Source organism: Bombina bombina, chromosome 3 (assembly GCF_027579735.1).
Source record: "Bombina bombina isolate aBomBom1 chromosome 3, aBomBom1.pri, whole genome shotgun sequence".
In the NCBI taxonomy this organism is placed as follows: domain Eukaryota; kingdom Metazoa; phylum Chordata; class Amphibia; order Anura; family Bombinatoridae; genus Bombina; species Bombina bombina.
The window spans coordinates 1,224,766,426-1,224,786,227 of NC_069501.1; the positions used below are offsets into that span (position 1 = coordinate 1,224,766,426).

The window sequence follows — 19,802 nt, forward strand, 5'->3', positions numbered from 1 at the left end:
GATCCATAATCCTGCGGCTGAAGAGGTCCAGAAGAGGCTCCAAAGTCTTCATCCTATCCGGGAAGAAGAGGCGATTTAGACCGGCAACCATCTTGATCCAAGCGGCATCTTCTATCTTCATCCGATGAGGAACGGCTCCATCGTGAAGACCTCCAGCGCGGATCAATCTTCTTCCTCCGACGTCCAACTGAAGAATGACGGTTCCTTTAAGGGACGTCATCCAAGATGGCGTCCCTCGAATTCCGATTGGCTGATAGGATTCTATCAGCCAATCGGAATTAAGGTAGGAAAATTCTGATTGGCTGATGGAATCAGCCAATCAGAATCAAGTTCAATCCGATTGGCTGATCCGATCAGCCAATCAGATTGAGCTCGCATTCTCTTGGCTGATCGGAACAGCCAATAGAATGCGAGCTCAATCTGATTGGCTGATTGGATCAGCCAATCGGATTGAACTTGATTCTGATTGGCTGATTCTATCAGCCAATCGGAATTCGAAGGACGCCATCTTGGATGACGTCATTTAAAGGAACCGTCATTCGGCGAGTAGGCGTCGGTTGAAGAGGTTGGATCCGCGTCGGTTGGAAAGAACATGGCTCCGCTCCAGAAGAAATAAGATTGAAGATGCGGCTTGATAGAAGACTTCATCCCGATGATGGACTTCCGACTTCAGCCCGATGATGGAGTTCTTCAGTCGCCGCTTGGATCCAGACTTCAGCCCGAGGATGGACGTCACTCTTAAGCCCCCCGCTTGGGCTTGGATCAAGACATCGGAGGCTCTTCTGGACAGATCGGGACCCGGTGTGGTGAAGACAAGGTAGGAAGATCTTCAGGGGCTTAGTGTTAGGTTTATTTAAGGGGGGTTTGGGTTAGATTAGGGGTATGTGGGTGGTGGGTTGTAATGTTGGGGGGGGGTATTGTATGTGTTTTTTTTTACAGGCAAAAGAGCTGAATTCTTTGGGGCATGCCCCGCAAAGGGCCCTGTTCAGGGCTGGTAAGGTAAAAGAGCTTTGAACTTTTTTAATTTAGAATAGGGTAGGGCATTTTTTTATTTTGGGGGGCTTTGTTATTTTATTAGGGGGCTTAGAGTAGGTGTAATTAGTTTAAAATTGTTGTAATATTTTTCTAATGTTTGTAAATATTTTTTTATTTTTTGTAACTTAGTTCTTTTTTATTTTTTGTACTTTAGTTAGTTTATTTCATTGTATTTATTTGTAGATATTGTATTTAATTAATTTATTGATAGTGTAGTGTTAGGTTTAATTGTAGATAATTGTAGGTATTTTATTTAATTAATTTATTGATCGTGTAGTGTTAGGTTTAATTGTAACTTAGGTTAGGATTTATTTTACAGGTAATTTTGTAATTATTTTAACTATTTTAGCTATTAAATAGTTCTTAACTATTAAAAAGACAAGTGAGTGGGGTTTTTTCCGTATGGTTCATTCTCCCTCCTCTGACTGTTAAACTGTCAGACATTCACTGCCAGTATCGTAGCTACTCTGATATGGGGTTCTTATCTTGCTATCAGGTGGACTTATCAAGGTTTATCCTCTTGCTCCTTATATTTTCCTCTGATGCGCCTGCAATATACTGTAATCGCTTAAGCTTTAAAGGACATTGATTATGTTTGTACTTCATACACATGTCTGGTGACTGATCAAAGTACCTGTTATTTACAACTCATGCATTGTTATTTATATCATTAGGAATGTAGAGTTTAAAGTTACACTATCTGGGGAACAGTAGCTCAGTGATGGGAGATGAGATTTAACCCCTAGGAACACGCTGTTATAGATAGCTTATTAGCCTGATTGAGCTGCCTTAGGGTGATATTACTTAGATAACTACTCTAGTGTATACACAGTTCTTGCGTTCCAATCCAACTCCTCATTGTTCCAGAACCAGCTGGAATTTAATATATAGACCCTTACCATTGGTTATTAATATAATTTGATTATATCAGGGGTATTGTTATTTCTATTCTTTAATTAGCCTAGGGAAGTCATGTATAACTATCACACACTTTTACAACATACTTTTGGATGGCAGGACCTGTCAGCGGCCGAGGCAGAGTTCTGTAAGTCATTCCATTTCTTAGTGTTTAGAATATATTATACTGGCTCCCCAAATATCTGACTACCATTTGCCCTCTTTTTTATTTAAAATATCTGCGCTTAGCCATTTGCTCCCCAGTTACTTCTCCGAATTGTATATAGCTTAACGTCCGCTACACACTTTCATAGACCCAGTACTTGGTTACTAATGTTGGTTATTTATGTGCACTCGATGTGAGATATAACTATGCTATACACCCAGTGGGCTATATGTTTTAATAAAGGCATGCATGTCTGTACTACCCTATAATGCTGAAGCCAGCCCACTCAGTACACTGAACGCCTGGCACCTGTTATATATATATGTATCTGTCCTCCTTTTCATTCACAACAAACCTCTAAGTCCTTAAAGATACTTACTTCATTGATATTACTTTATTACCACCTCCCCCCCCGTCATCACCATAATGTACCTCCTTTTCTAGGAGTACTAACCACGCGGCTTGTCTTGCCTATGCCGCATTTCACCCATAGCTCTCCAACAACAACCCTCAGTGTACCGCACCCTAACTAGCTTGTTTATGAATATATCTTTTAATACAATATTACGACAATCACTTCCCCACAGATAAATTGTCTTGAATAACAACTTGGAGGGATTAGGCCTGGTTAACGCCTGTATGCTTTTCTTCTGCTATAGTCCCTAACAGAGAGTGGATTGAAACTTAATTTGCAAAACCTGAGGTCATAATAGAGAGATCCAAGAGTGGTCTCTCTTTTTTTCTTTCACCTTCCCTTAGTCCCAGCTATTTCCCTTATGTTCGGTCCCTAGTGGACCTCCAGTGTTCATTTGAGAAGGTTCCCTTTTATATAGGCATTACATACTAACTCCATTGTACTGTTTAAGTTTTTTGATTTTGTAACATGTTATATGTACATCATTTTCGCTATTTACTTATGCTGTTTGTATGCCTATTTTGACTACCTTAATAAAAATGTATAAAAAAAAATAAAAATAAATAAATACAAAGTTACCTGTAAAATAAATATAAATCCTAAAATAGCTATAATATAATTATAATTTATATTGTAGCTATATTAGGGTTTATTTTACAGGTAAGTATTTATCTTTAAATAGGAATAATTTATTTAATAAGAGTTAATTTATTTCGTTAGATTTAAATTATATTTAATTTAGGGGGGTGTTAGTGTTAGGGTTAGACTTAGCTTTAGGGGTTAATCCATTTATTACAGTAGCGGCGAGATTCGGTCGGCAGATTAGGGGTTAATAATTGAAGTTAGGTGTCGGCGATGTTAGGGAGGGCAGATTATGGGTTAATACTATTTATTATAGGGTTATTGAGGCGGGAGTGAGGCGGATTAGGGGTTAATAACTTTATTATAGTAGCGGTGCGGTCCGCTCGGCAGATTAGGGGTTAATAAGTGGAGGCGACGTTGAGGGGGGCAGATTAGGGGTTAATAAATATAATATAGGTGTCGGCGGTGTTAGGGGCAGCAGATTAGGGGTACATAAGTATAACGTAGGTGGCGGTCGGCAGATTAGGGGTTAAAAAAATGTAATCGAGTGGCGGCGATGTGGGGGGACCCCGGTTTAGGGGCACATAGGTAGTTTATGGGTGTTAGTGTACTTTAGAGCACAGTAGTTAAGAGCTTTATAAACCAGCGTTAGCCCAGAAAGCTCTTAACTACTGACTTTTTTCTGCGGCTGGAGTTTTGTCGTTAGATTTCTAACGCTCACTTCAGCCATGACTCTAAATACCGGCGTTAGAAAGATCCCATTGAAAAGATAGGATACGCAATTGACGTAAGGGGATCTGCGGTATGGAAAAGTCGCGGCTGAAAAGTGAGCGTTAGACCCTTTAATGACTGGCTCCAAATACCAGAGGGCGGTAAAAACCAGCGTTAGGAGCCTCTAACGCTGGTTTTCACGGCTACCGCCCAACTCTAAATCTAGGCCTAAGTTTTGTACTACAAATACAAACACGTTTCCTGGAGACTAGCTTCCTACTGTGGCATATATATATATATATACAGTATATATATTATATATAATATATATATTATATATAATATATATATTATAAATGTATATTATATATGCATATTTTATGTATATATAATATATATTATATACATATATATATTATATACATATATATATATTATATACATATATATAATATATATTTTATATATATATATATATATACTGTATATAATGTATATATACAGTATATATATAAATATACATATAATATATATTATATATATATATTATACATATATATAATATATATTATACATATATATAATATATACATATATATACACTATATATACATAATATATGTATTAATATATATATACATAATATATATAATATACATATTATATATATAACATATATATATATATATATATATATATATATATATATATATATATATATATATATATATATATATATATATATAAAAGAAAGTTTAAAAGAGAGAATCTGCAAGCACATATATAACACATATATAACACAGCTTCAAGCAGCAAAGAAGTCTAACATGTTTCGGCCGTAGCCTTAATAATAGACATGATGTCTATGATTAAGGCTACGGCCGAAACATGTTAGACTTCTTTGCTGCTTGAAGCTGTGTTATAATGGTTTCATCAATCCTTTTAAATTTTGCTGAATAAAAATGGACTTTTATACGAAGATATGGGCTTGCAGATTCTCTCTTTTAAACTTTCTTGCACAAGAACTTCTCTAAATCAGCTGAGCACCTTCAGGTCCTTTCTGAACTCCATTGAAGTACAATCCCAGTCAAACACAGGAGGCTGTTCTCGGATTGGTTGAGAAGGGGGCAGGACACCTCGTTCAGACGCTGAACAGAGGAGGATACGGCAGACAGCGTATTTTTGGCGGAGTCAGCTGCAATCAATGAAAAGGATTTCTCCCAGAGGATAAGGAAGTAACAACCCGGCTAGGTGAGCATCCCTCGGTTCCGCTAGGCTGCGGTGGTGGTCGGTGGAGCCTAAAGGGTCTGACAACCTTTTCATCCGGATACAAGTTTGTACTCCTATCAGGGGAAGAGAGTGCCTTTCAACTACGAGATTGTGAGTACCCGCTTTTCATCTCATGCCGATCCCCCTTCTCATGTCAGCCTGTCTTTTCACTTGTAGTTTGCACAATTTTCTCCAAGTTTCTTCTTTAACTTTATCCACTATATATATATATATATATATATATATGTAATTTCATATTGAATTTGAGGCCGCGAAAAGCCACGCCCCAACCCACATCCCAACCCACACCCCCTCCACCCCCATTTAGAAAGTGTCCAGGAATCTTCTGGGCAAAAGGTGGCAACCCTAGTCAGGATGGTAAATGAGTCAGGGTATTCAGTTGGGCAGAATGAGAAGCCCATGTTAAGTACATCAATTTTGTCTTTACTGAGTTATTTAGAAGATAAATTAATAAGGTTTACCTCTTTTGTCTGTGCTTTGTTTTCTGGCGTGTCCCCATTCCTCCTCCTCCGTCTCCCACCTCGTCTGGTCTTTTTCCTCGGACATCTATCCCCACTGATTCTGCCAAAAAAGTAGATGAAGATGCCATATTTGGATGCTGGCCGCTTGTAATCGTTGTGCGACCTAATCCAGAGCTATTGGTACTTGATTTAGCTTCACTATCCTTTCCCTTCTGTTGACGTAAACACGAGGCCATCCACCTTGGGCCCGCATTGGTTGGACGTCTGCGTGGGTGGTTCCATGCGTACACGCTACCAGAGGTATAGTCGTATGCATCACGCTTAAACTTGCGTCTTTAAACTATATAACAGCTGAGTGGCAGATTATTTGCTAATAGCATTGAGATAGGCATTCTATGTCCCCCTCTACATAATATATAGCCCACAACTGTCACCCAGCATATAATATATAGCCCCCATCCCCCCTGCATAATCTTTTGCCCCTTAGTGCATGATAAATAGGCGGAGCTAAATTATGCTAATTATGTGGGTTTGGCAAAGTGGGCGGTACTTTAAGGCAGGGGGTGTGGTAAAACTTTTCATGCAGGTAATTGATAGCTGCAAAGTGTCCCTGGAATTTTTTTTCAAATGTTGACAACTATGCAGTATTGCTTCTGAAGATGTAATTTGTGTACAAACTACTGCTGACTCTCTGAAAAAATGTGGTGTTTGAATACTGGTGCATGGGCCTTACTTAAAGGGACACTGAACCCAATTTTTTTCTTTTGTGATTCAGATAGAGCATGCAATTTTAAGCAACTTTTCTAATTTACTCCTATTATCAATTTTTTTTCGTTCTCTTGCTATCTTTATTTGAAATAAAAGCCATCAAAGCTTTTTTTGGGTTAAGAACTCTTGACAGCACTTTTTGATTGGTGGATGGATTTTTTCCACCAATCAGCAAGGACAACCCAGTTTGTTCACCAAAATGGGCCGGCATCTAAACTTAGATTCTTGCATTTCAAATAAATATACCAAGAGAATAAAGAAAATTTGATAATAGGAGTAAATTAGAAAGTTGCTTAAAAATTCATGCTCTATCTGAATCACAAAAGAAAAATTTTGGGTTCAGTGTCCCTTTAACAGGATATGTGTGTATGCAGCAGAAAATCTATAAAACGTTTTCTTAGGATTTAAATTGAAATGCACCTATGCTATGCACATTTCCTATTTGACTTTTATATTTCATTTAAGATTTAACCTTTTAAAGCCGTTATGCCGTTCCATTCCGTCATAATTAGACTGGGCTTTAAAGCCGTTATGACGGAATGGAACGTCATAACTAACGGCTGTCCTGAAGCCTTCTGTGCTTCAGGGATTTAATCGCGGTCTGGAGGGCGTTCCTAGGATTGTAGGGACGCCCCCCAGATGCGATCCAATAATTGAAATCTCGCGATCGTATGCACGATCGCGTAGTTTCAATTTGTCTACATCGGAACAGTTGTTCCGATGTAGGCACTTTAACCCTGTCACGAAAGGGTTAAAAGTCAATATGGGTGCACATTTTATTTCACCATCATACTTGTAAATAGCAGTTTATTTCTTTAGCAAGTATTGTCTTTGTGATCAAGAGTCCTTTTTTGACCACAGATAAAGTTGTCAAGAGCATATGACAACACAGTGATGTAGAGAGAGGCCGTGCTGGCTGGTAAATACACAGTATTACGTCCTCCAAGCGCCAGCACCAAGAAGACTTTCTAAATTAAACAACATTTGCGTCTCAATGGTTTTCCTACTATTCCACTTGCCGTAGCGAACCATAGAGAGGCTGAGCTAGAGTGGCCTGCGTGGTGCATGCTGGGACGCCTTGTTATCAAGCGTTGATACCTCCAGGCCGCGCACAGCAGTGTGGAGCTGTCGCGTGCTGTTTATCTCCCCGATAACTTCTCGGTGTCCTCCCCTCTTGGTGAGGGGAGGAAAGGATCATCTTTTGCTGCATTCTATCCGTTATCCCGGTGATATACCGGGCATTACAGGCGGATAATGCCGAACTTCTGTGCGGCCCCAAACTGCACCAGGAAAAGCACCCAGTCAGATCTGGCATTCTTCAGGTTCCCGCGGGAGCCCGGCAGGTTAGATGGAGCAAACCGGTATAGGGAGAGTGTGTAACAAGTGAAACGGGACAGAGTAGTGTGCATGACAAGATAAACGGAAAGTGAGTGTTACAAGGGTAGTGTGTGTGTGACAGGAGAAATTAACCGGGACAAGGTAGTGTGTTTGACTGGAGAACCGAACTGGGATAAGGTAGTGTACTGTGTGTTTTAGATGAACTTGTATGACAGGAGGAGGCGCATCTGGACAATGGGAGCGTATGTGACAGAAGGGGAAATCAGTCCTAGGAGGAGTAATGTGTGTGGCAGGTGAAGCAGCCCTAGGTGGAGAGAGAATGTATCAGGTGACCCTGTCCCATGGGGAGAGCTTATCAGGTGACCCTGTCCCATGGGGAGAGCTTATCAGGTGACGCTGTCCCATGGGGGGAGCGTATCAGGTGACGCTGTCCCATGGGGGGAGCGTATCAGGTGACGCTGTCCCATGGGGGGAGCGTATCAGGTGACGCTGTCCCATGGGGGGAGCGTATCAGGTGACGCTGTCCCATGGGGGGAGCGTATCAGGTGACGCTGTCCCATGGGGGGAGCGTATCAGGTGACGCTGTCCCATGGGGGGAGCGTATCAGGTGACGCTGTCCCATGGGGGGAGCGTATCAGGTGACGCTGTCCCATGGGGGGAGCGTATCAGGTGACGCTGTCCCATGGGGGGAGCGTATCAGGTGACGCTGTCCCATGGGGGGAGCGTATCAGGTGACGCTGTCCCATGGGGGGAGCGTATCAGGTGACGCTGTCCCATGGGGGGAGCGTATCAGGTGACGCTGTCCCATGGGGGGAGCGTATCAGGTGACGCTGTCCCATGGGGGGGAGCGTATCAGGTGACGCTGTCCCATGGGGGGAGCGTATCAGGTGACGCTGTCCCATGGGGGGAGCGTATCAGGTGACGCTGTCCCATGGGGGGAGCGTATCAGATGACGCTGTCCCATGGGGGGAGCGTATCAGGTGACGCTGTCCCATGGGGGGAGCGTATCAGGTGACGCTGTCCCATGGGGGGAGCGTATCAGGTGACGCTGTCCCATGGGGGGAGCGTATCAGGTGACGCTGTCCCATGGGGGGAGCGTATCAGGTGACGCTGTCCCATGGGGGGAGCGTATCAGGTGACGCTGTCCCATGGGGGGAGCGTATCAGGTGACGCTGTCCCATGGGGGGAGCGTATCAGGTGACGCTGTCCCATGGGGGGAGCGTATCAGGTGACGCTGTCCCATGGGGGGAGCGTATCAGGTGACGCTGTCCCATGGGGGGAGCGTATCAGGTGACGCTGTCCCATGGGGGGAGCGTATCAGGTGACGCTGTCCCATGGGGGGAGCGTATCAGGTGACGCTGTCCCATGGGGGGAGCGTATCAGGTGACGCTGTCCCATGGGGGGAGCGTATCAGGTGACGCTGTCCCATGGGGGGAGGGTATCAGGTGACGCTGTCCCATGGGGGGAGGGTATCAGGTGACGCTGTCCCATGGGGGGAGGGTATCAGGTGACGCTGTCCCATGGGGGGAGGGTATCAGGTGACGCTGTCCCATGGGGGGAGGGTATCAGGTGACGCTGTCCTGGGGGGGAGCGAGAGCGTGTCGGGTGACGCTGTCCTGGGGGGGAGCGAGAGCGTGTCGGGTGACCCTGTCCTGGGGGGGAGCGAGAGCGTGTCGGGTGACCCTGTCCTGGGGGGGAGCGAGAGCGCGTCGGGTGACCCTGTCCTGGGGGGGAGCGAGAGCGCGTCGGGTGACCCTGTCCTGGGGGGAAGCGAGAGCGCGTCGGGTGACCCTGTCCTGGGGGGGAGCGAGAGCGCGTCGGGTGACCCTGTCCTGGGGGGGAGCGAGAGCGCGTCGGGTGACCCTGTCCTGGGGGGGAGCGAGAGCGCGTCGGGTGACCCTGTCCTGGGGGGGAGCGAGAGCGCGTCGGGTGACCCTGTCCTGGGGGGGAGCGAGAGCGCGTCGGGTGACCCTGTCCTGGGGGGGGAGCGAGAGCGCGTCGGGTGACCCTGTCCTGGGGGGGAGCGAGAGCGCGTCGGGTGACCCTGTCCTGGGGGGGAGCGAGAGCGCGTCGGGTGACCCTGTCCTGGGGGGGGAGCGAGAGCGCGTCGGGTGACCCTGTCCTGGGGGGGAGCGAGAGCGCGTCGGGTGACCCTGTCCTGGGGGGGAGCGAGAGCGCGTCGGGTGACCCTGTCCTGGGGGGGAGCGAGAGCGCGTCGGGTGACCCTGTCCTGGGGGGAGCGAGAGCGCGTCGGGAGGAGGGGGGGAAAGAGCGTGTCAGGTGACCCTGTCCTTAGTTATGGGGGGGTGCCCTATCTGTCATTTTAAAATCTAACTCACTAAAAATTGTGTGTATATATATATATATATATATATATATATATATATATATATATATATATATTATTATTATTTTTTTTTGTCTTATTGTAATGTGTTTTATTCCCTTTGGCATAATATATATGTATATATATTTGATACTTTTAACACTAGATGTCAGAAGTGGGTGGAGAACTGTCGTCGATCTGATTTGGAGGATAAAACACCTGACCAGCTGAACAAGCACTACCGATTATGTGCGCAACATTTTGAGGATTCGATGATCTGTCGAAGTGTAGGTACCTGCTCTGGTTTGCAATCTATTTGCTAGTTCATTCGTACATGATGGTAGATCATGTACGAATGAACTAGCAGAAAAGCTGTGTAGTGAAATCGGCATTTACTTTTTTTTTCTCCAATATCCAGTCCAACTATAGTAACCAGTGTTATCTGTTCAGTCATGACGATAACTATATCTGCATTGCAAGTATTACTGACTATATGCTTAGCAATTGTCAAGAGAGGGACTGTCAAAAATATAAAAAAACAATAACCACCCATCAATGAAAATGCATTAATTAAATATAATTTAACATTTTAAAAAAAGTAATAGAAATGGCTCTCTTCTTCAGCATATAAAAATTGTCCTGATCCAATTTACAAATATTTTGGGTATTGGCCTTAACGAGACATGAAAATCCAAAATTAAACTTCAGATAGCGCATGCAATTTTGTTAACTTTCTAATTTACTCCTATCGTTTTTCTTCGTTCTCTTGGTATCTTTATTTGAAAGGTAAGAATGTAATCTTAGGAGCCGGACCATTTTTGGTTCAGAACTTGGGTAGCACCCCTGCTTCCTTAGCTTAGATCCCTGCTTTTTTAAATAAAGATAGCAAGAGAACGAAGAAAAATTAATAATAGGAGTAAATTAGAAAGTTGCTTAAAATTGCATGCTCTGTATAAATCATGAAAGCAAACATTTGGGTTTAGTGTCCCTTTGATAAAAAGATTTTTTTTTTTTTTTTAAAGTAACTTCTGTCTCCTACGTTAAAATGTATACACACGAGCACACAAATGTCTTGAGCACTGTTGGCGCCACAACAGACATATCACCTGAGTTAAAAAAAAAAAAAAATAGTATTAAAGTGAATGTAAAGTTTCATGAATGAGTGCTCAGTTTTTAAAAACAGTATTAAAAACAGGGGCACTTTCATTCATGAAACTTTACATTGCAGCGTATTTTTACTTCTGCTTACATCAGCAATGACGAAACCGGCTTCCTTCAATCATGGCGTGCACCCCAGAGCGTCCATCTTGTGAGGCCACGCCAAGATTGGAGGAAGCCGGTTTCGTCATTGCTGTGCTAAGTACAGCATAAGAAGCGGGCGGGGGATCGCCGATCCGGCTTTGCTAAAGAAAAAGGTAAGTATTTATAAAAATATGCTGCAATGTAAAGTTTCATGAATGAAAGTGCCCCTGTTTTTAATATATATCGTGTGTGAATATCTTTTTTTTTTTTTTTATATATATATATATATATATATTTCCCCCTCACACAAATGGCATTTAGCAGACTGGTACTTAGTCTGAGATAACAGCCTCCTGTACAGCATGGCTTCAAGGGACACTGAACCCCAATTTTTTTCTTTCTCGATTCAGATAGAGCATGCAATTTTAAGTAACTTTCTAATTTACTCCTATTATTTATTTTTCTTCGTTCTCTAGTTATCATTATTTGAAAAAGAAGGCACCTAAGCTAAGGAGCCAGCCAATTTTTGGTTCAGAACCCTGGATAGCACTTGTTTATTGGTGAGTAAATTTATCCACCAATCGGCAAGAACAACCTAGGTTGTTCACCAAAAATGGTCCGTCTTCTAAACTTACATTCTTGTTTTTCAAATAAAGATACCAAGAGAATGAAGAATATTTGACAATAGGAGTAAATTAGAAAGTTGCTTAAAATTGCATGCTCTATCTGAATCACGAAAGAAACAAATTGGGTTCAGTGTCCCTTTCATGCATTACTACAATTCAGCAAAATTCAGCAGGACAGTCTAAGGCAATCTATGACCAAATTCAGAATACTTTTTATTACATTATTTACATATAATATTTAGTTAAAATGATCTATAAACCAGTTTTTAAATCATTGCAACAAAAATGGTTTATTGGCCACTTATATGGAGTTAGTAGGTCAGTAGAATTTGGTACTATTCCTAAACCATAAAATTAAAGGGACGTGAAACCCAAAAATGTTCTTTCATGTTTCAGATAGAGCATGCCATTTTAAACATCTAATTTATTTGTTCTCTTGTTATCATTTGTTGAAAAGCATGCCTAGGTAGGCTCAGCGGCTGGAATCCTGCTGCTGATTGGTGGCTGCACATTTATGCCTCTTGTCATTGGCTTACCAATGTGTTCAGTTAGATCCCAGTTGCCATTGCTGCTCCTTCAGTAAAGGACACCAAGAGAATTAAGCAAAATTGCTAATAGAAATTAGTTTAATGTCCCTTTAAATTTAGATTTTTAGGAAATATTTATTTTGATACAATGGTTTTGAAAAACTCTTCTGCATATCAACTAAGGCTTTTTTTAATTCTAAGTATACATAAGCAACGTTGTTAAACAACAACTTTGAAATTACATTTCCATAGCTCTACTGAGCTAATGCTTCATAGATAAAGCCAAGGAAACAATGCAATTATTGTAGCAGTTGCAGGTATTGAATAGTCTAAAAAAAAATAGTCTTAAATCACTTGATACATCTCCAAGATAAATTGACAAATTTCTTCTGACATTGAAGAGTTAAAACCATTTGAAAAATGACATTTAGTACAGATTACACTCTCTTGAATTTTACGGTACTTTCAAAGTACTGTGTTGCCAGGTCTTGTTTTGAAATGTAAAGGGATACTGAAATTTGGTGTGACATATAAAATGGTTTTAATGTGTTTTATGAAATGTTTGGGAGCTTTTTAAAGTAATAATAAAAATATGACCTCAAAGTGACTTTCTGAATGTATTTTGTTTGTGAATATCTAGCTATTATATATGCAAAAAAAATAAAATCACTTTTTTTTTAACTGCTGTTTTGTTACATTTTTATTAACATTCATATAAGTTGTTTTATGCCAGTATAACGGTCGTTATTTGTCATAGTAATAAAGATCACCCGGTAGATGGTTAAAATGTATTCATTGTCTGCATACATTGCAAGATGGCAAAAATTATATTTATCTTCTGTTTTTCAATTATTGTAAAAAAAAAAAAAAAAATGAGATGCAAAATCCTACATTTTGATGTTTTAGGGAGTATAACTGATGCTAAATATAGAATAATAAAATGTGTGCTTGAAATATTTTGGAAATAACTCCAATGCTGCAATTTTCATGTATACCCCATATTATGGTATTTTTGCAAACAATTTTTTTGCAAACACAATTAGGTTTTCTAAAAATGTTTGGTCTCATGAAAAAAATGAGGTGTAATTTTATGTGGGTGCCTCACAGGAAAATAAAAAGGTTACATTTTATTTGTAAACAGAATGAGGATCACAAAGTAGTGAAATGTAAAGGGTTCAGCACTCGTCTTTAATGGTTTTGATATCATTTTTAAATACACATGATAGTATTTAACTTGTTGCTATGATTACAAGAGCGGCACTGTTGACTGGGAAAGCTGAAGTACGTTGACAGCTCTACCTGTTTAAAAGGGAATAAGTTATTTCTACAAAGGTAAAAAAATGCTTACTGGCACAGTGCATTGAGCATACATTTTTAATAGTGTCTCTTTTTTTTAGGAGAAAACGTTTACTATAATATTTCTTTTTCCAGAGCCCTTATAGGACTGTTCTTAGAGAAAATGCAGTTCCAACTATATTTGACCTCACAAGTCACCTGTCTAACCCCGGAAGGCGCAGGAAGAGAATTAAAGAATTGGTATGTTTTACTGTTGCATTTTATAGAACAATACTGGAGAACATATCACAACTCCGCACCTGTGCTGAATACTATGCCAACACATTGTTTCGGATGATTTAACTATGTTGCTTTACGATCTGGAGCAAATGAAACTGGTGTTTTTTATTATCAGTAATTTAGTGTGAATATTTTTGTAGATTGTACTTTGTACAGAGGGTTTATTGTGTTCCTGTGGCAAGAGGAACCTTTTTTGGCTTTTATTGCACTTTACATGTTGTGGCTGAATTACTTGTTGTTGGAGGAAGGAAAAACATTTCTGAAATTTGCTTTTCAAAGAGATTGTTTAAAATTATTGGCCAAATTTGTCCAGAATTAGCTTTCCTTTCCTTGCTCCCTTTGTTATTTGCATACTCTTCTTCAAGTTCTGATTTGCAAATAATTTTTATTTTAATTACATTTTTTTATTACAGCTGGATCAGTTTAATGTTTGACCAACCTCTTACAGCAAGCACTGACACAGGCGTACCCTTTATTGGCAGTGGCACCAATACAGCACTGGACTACTTTTTGTTATTTGCCTTGTTTAAATAGAATCTGCACAAGTGTTCTATTTGTAACTTAGATGGGTCCATGGCCTCTTGGTCTTGATAACCTATGAAAGACACAAAATAAGATGTCTTTAGGTTGAATGTCTACCCCCCTTTTTACAGTCTGCCTAATGAGTGTGTAAGTGTTACAGACTGAAATCATTCATATCTGCTATTTTAATTAAAAACATGAGTAATTGTTCCTTGTGTACAAAGAGTAATGATAGTATCTTGGATGCTTTTTCAAACTTATAGTTTTAACACCCACCTAATTTTTTAGCTCTAATGCAAGTATCAAGCAAGATCATTTTTATTTTTGGTAGAGGGGTAGTGTTGACCAATTTATTATGTGTCTGGTAGCATAAATAATCACCATTTTTTCATTAACCATATCATAACTAAAGGGTCAGAAAAAAAACCCATGTAGGTACTAACAAGATAAGTGGACATAATAGCTTAATTTGTAGCACTATAAAGCACTTTTCTCTGTTTGAGGGACACACAATGCAATGTTCAAAGTACATTGCAGTATAGCTGCAATTTTGTGTATTAACAATTGAGCAAAAATAGTTTGCATGTTAGATCCATCTATTTGTATTCAAACATGAATTGTAAGGTACTTGGCCAGTATACATCTTCTAATCATGAACAGCTGATCACCACTGATTTAAAGTAAAGTTAGCCAACAGTTCACACATTGGTGATGGCTTGCTTTTGTATTACGTGCTTGGTAGTTCAGTGTGGTGTCGGAATAAAGGTAACCTTTTCTATGGAGTTTCACATAGTAAAGTCAATGGCAAGTTTAGTTGTTAAAAAGGAAAACAATTTAGTTTACTATATAAAAGTGTGATACATATAAACTTTCTCTCTTTGTAGACTGAAGAAGAAATAAAAACATTGAAGGAAAGAAAACGTAAGTATTGTTTTCTTACAAGCTCAACAGCAACTAAATGAGAACACTAATACATTGTTTTGGATTTAATCTCTGGGTATTATAAGTCAAAACCACAAAATGTCCACAGCACCTCTTGTGTCAAATATCTTTATTCAGATATTTGACAGAAGAGGTGCTGTGGACATTTCGTGGTTTTGACTTGACTACAGGGGCTAGGCAGTGACCCTAGTTTACACGAGCACCAACACAGCAGTGCTGGCCCATATTACCGTTTTGGGTATTAACTATTTTGTCCACCTATGTTGTCTTTTTATCTTGTCTAGCTCAGAATATAATAATTTATGTGCCTTAGTAATACATTTTTTTAAAAAGAGAATATTCATTTTTTCATTCGAGGAGAGGGACATTCATACAGAGATTTGGGGGAACAAAAATTGTCATTTGCTTGTAAAAATTATTTTGTTTTAAGAGCCTAGAATCTCTTGCTCCTGTGAAAACCTACCTAGCTCTTCCCAAATACACATGCGTTGTATGCATTTCTAGTTTTAAAAAATAATCAATGGTTTGTTACTGCTTGGAAAATGTTTTATAACAAAACAAAATGCTGTTATAATTTTACACAATAAATTGGCATAGCCAGCACTGGTGATTTATTTATTTATATATATATTTATATATATATATATATATATATATATATATATATATATATATATATATATATATATATATATATATATATAAAACACATACACCTTTTTAAGTTAAATAAATTGGGATTAAGTTTTTTTTATATTTTTTCTTAGTTGATGCTGTGGTTCCAGATCAAGCAAACCATACAACTAGTAATAATGATGTCCAAGTACAAACGGTTGTGGTGGAATTTGTAGAAGAAACAACACCTTTAACACAAGAGGAGAAGGAAAATAAAGATTACTTGAAGTCTTTGTTTGACATTTTGATTCTCATGGGCAAGCAAAACATACCCTTGGAAGGTGATATATGTGAACTACCTAAAGGTTTGTTTTCCCCTGATAATTTCCAAGCTCTGCTTGAATATAGGATAAATTCAGGAGATGAAATCTTGAGGAAACGATTTGAGATGACTGCGGTGAATTTGGAATATTGTTCTAGAGTCCAACAAAAACAAATGCTAGACGTTTGTGAGAGCTGCATAAGAGAAGAAGTGTTGCGTGAGGTTCGTGATGCTCGCTTTTTCTCTCTAATTATAGAGGATGCTGTTGATATTTCTGGAGGAGCTCATTCACCTGTTTTCACTAGGTTTATTGATGAAGCAAATAATCTCAGAGAAGAGTTTATAGGCTTTCTGCCATGTGAAACGGAGGCAGAAATCTTGGCTTTAAATTTTCACACTACAATCACAGAAAAATGGGGGTTAAATATGGAATACTGTCGTGGACAGGCGTATGTCGCTTCCAGTCAACTCTTTTCCAAGATGAAGATTGTAGCTTCACGACTGATTGAAAAATACCCACACGCTACCTATACTCTGTGTTCTGCATGCTCCTTAAATATATGGCTTGCCAAATCAACTCCTGTTACTGGCGTTTCTGTTATTCTTGGTGCTCTAGAAGATGTTGATTCCTTTTTTAAGGAATATCCACAGTTACGTGTGGAGTTAGAAAATACCATTACTCTTCTTTATAAAGATAATGAGGAAAGATGTGCTTTTCTAAAGGAAATGATCAAATCTGATTGGGTAAGCCGACATGATACTTTTGAAATTATTGTGAGCCTCCTTGAGTCATTTGTTCTTTGTCTTGACAAAATAGTTTGTGATACCACTTTTAAATGTAATACCAAGATTACTAGTCGTGCGTTCATCCTCTCAAGTGCCTTAAGTGATTTTGATTTTATAATTACTGTTGTGATATTGAAAAATGCCCTCTCGTTTACTAGAGCTTTTGGAAAAAATTTACAAGGACAGACATTGGATGTTTTTTCTGCAGCCAACAGTTTGACAGCAGTGTTACATGCTTTAAATGAGGTAATGGAAAACATTGAAGTTTATCATGAGTTTTGGTTTGAGGAAGCAGTGAATCTAGCTACCAAACTTGATGTTCAAGTTAAGCTTCCAGGCAGATTTCGTAGAATGCAGCACACCAATCTGCAACCAGATTTTACCACTGAAAACTTTTATAAAGAAGCTCTTAGTATACCCACAATTCAACATATAATTCAAGGACTAAAAGATGTATTTTCCGAGCAGCACTTAAAAGCTCTCCGATGCTTATCGCTGGTTCCATCAGTGATGGGACAGCTAAAATTCAGTACTAGCGAAGAACATAATACTGACATGTACAAATGTGATCTTCCTAATCCAGATACACTTTCTGCAGAACTTCATTGTTGGCGGGTCAAATGGAAACATCGAGGGAAGGATGTAGATCTTCCATCAAACATTTATGAGTCTCTCCATTTGTCTGATATAAAGTTCTTTCCCAATGTTTATGCACTCCTAAAAGTTTTGTGTATTTTGCCTGTGATTAAAGTTGAAAATGAGAAATATGAAATTGGCCGAAAACGCTTAAAGGCTTACCTGGACAATACACCAAAAGTATGGAGGTCAAGCCAGCTGGCACTGCTAAACATTAATTATGATGCAAAGCATGATTTGGACTTAATGGTGGACACCTATATTAATATGTATGCAGACAAGGGTGAACTTCAAGAAGTTGTTCCAAATTCAGAAATATCTGAAGAAAGTTAAATGTTTTTAACACTGCACATTTCATATTAATTTGTATGAAGAGAATTATTTACATTGGATATATATTTTTTTAAAATGAAGCCTTAACAAATAAGCCATTTCAGCACAATAATTTAAAAAAAGTCAAACATGGATGTCTAATGTGCAAATTTCCTATATTGCAATAAGTTCTTTTAAAGGACTTTTGAATTTAAAGGGACATTGTAGGCATTTAATTCCCACCATGCATAGAACAGAAATCAAATGCTTTTAAATATTTTTTGTTTTTGAGAGGAAAAAAAAGCAAAAATTGTTTGCAAGTCAAACTGGCAGGAAATTTATGTTTGTGCATAAATAATACCTAGGTATCAATTGGACATTGGCTAATGAGGGACAACTTCCATAGCTAGTTTTCTTTCAGTGCCAAAACATCTATTGTTCATGTAATAAAAACCAGTAATACCTTTTTGAAATGGAGCAAAGAGAAAATAAGTACAATATCCCTTTAACCTTTTCCCAACGTTAGGACGTTCCGTGCCGTCTTAACTGCGCTGGGCTTTAGCGCCATTAGGATGACCTGGAACGTCCTAGCCGTTTGGCTCTATTGAAGCCATCGGCACTTACTGAATGGGATCAGATCATGGTGGGCGTGCCTAGTGTTGTAGGCTAGCCCCCTGACCCGATCCCATCATTGAAATCTCGCAATGACATGATCGCGTGATTTCAGTTTGTTTACATCGGAACGTTGTACCCGATGTAGACCAATTTAACCTGGCATGAAAGGGTTAATTTCCATAGTTTTTTGAGAATAGTTTTGTAATTAGGTTTGACGTTTAAGGTTTTTAAAACTTCATGTGAATATTTAAAATATACAACGTGGAAATCTTTGAGTTTTACTTTTAACAGATTTCTTTTCCCTGTTAACCCAATTGTTTGAGAACAGTGTTTTCTATTGTCATATTTTGTTCCGACAGCTAGTTAATTAATCTGTTCAGTGCATTATTGTCTCATTATGACATCCCTTTAATTTGCTGTGCTAAGTCACAACTTGCAAAAGATGTACAAATTGTTTTCTGATTTGTAATTTTATACTAAAATATATGCTTTTTTTTTTTTTTTTTTGTAACTTAAAAAATAAAGTATGCATTTTCTAGTAGAAGATTATTATTTGAAGTAGGCATGTGCATTTGTTCAAAATGAAACAAATGGGAAAGATGAGGGCCTCCTGCGGCATTCAGCCATTTTTCAAGCCGGATTTGTTATTGTGAAAGTGCAACACACTAAGTAAGATGTGTGCACGTGCCTAATTGTGGTTATATAATCAATCTTGGTTATAAGAAAAAAAACGATGAGATGCAAAATAAAAAGGTGGGTTTGATTAAATGTTCTTTATATAAGTTAATTCCATATGAAATAACTTTTGCCTATTTTGTTTTTCCCTTTGTAGGGCATAGTAAAATTAAATTTTTCACGATTTAGCTAAAACATGCAATTTTAAACCACTATCCTGTTTGCTTCTATTTAATTTGTATAAAATGGAGGTTTGCTTTGTGATATTTACAAAGGCTCAATAAACAGAACTTGCATATACCATTTAAAGACACCACATCAAGCTTTTTAGCTTTTAAAGGGACAGTCTACTCCAGAATTTTTATTGTTTAAAAAAATAGATAATCCCTTTAGTACCCATTCCCCAGTTTTGCATAAC

General features: G+C 39.1%; 1 protein-coding gene across 1 annotated transcript; it reads left to right on the forward strand.

Moving 5' to 3' along the window:
- Positions 1 to 7,428: 7,428 nt before the first annotated feature.
- THAP12 (THAP domain containing 12) lies at positions 7,429 to 19,247 on the forward strand. Its single transcript, XM_053708700.1, has 5 exons — positions 7,429 to 7,668; positions 10,156 to 10,276; positions 13,816 to 13,920; positions 15,366 to 15,402; positions 16,191 to 19,247. The coding sequence occupies exons 1-5, from the start codon at positions 7,580 to 7,582 to the stop codon at positions 18,113 to 18,115; spliced, it is 2,277 nt and encodes a 758-aa protein (XP_053564675.1). The 5' UTR covers positions 7,429 to 7,579; the 3' UTR covers positions 18,116 to 19,247.
- The last annotated feature ends 555 nt before the right edge of the window (positions 19,248 to 19,802 follow it).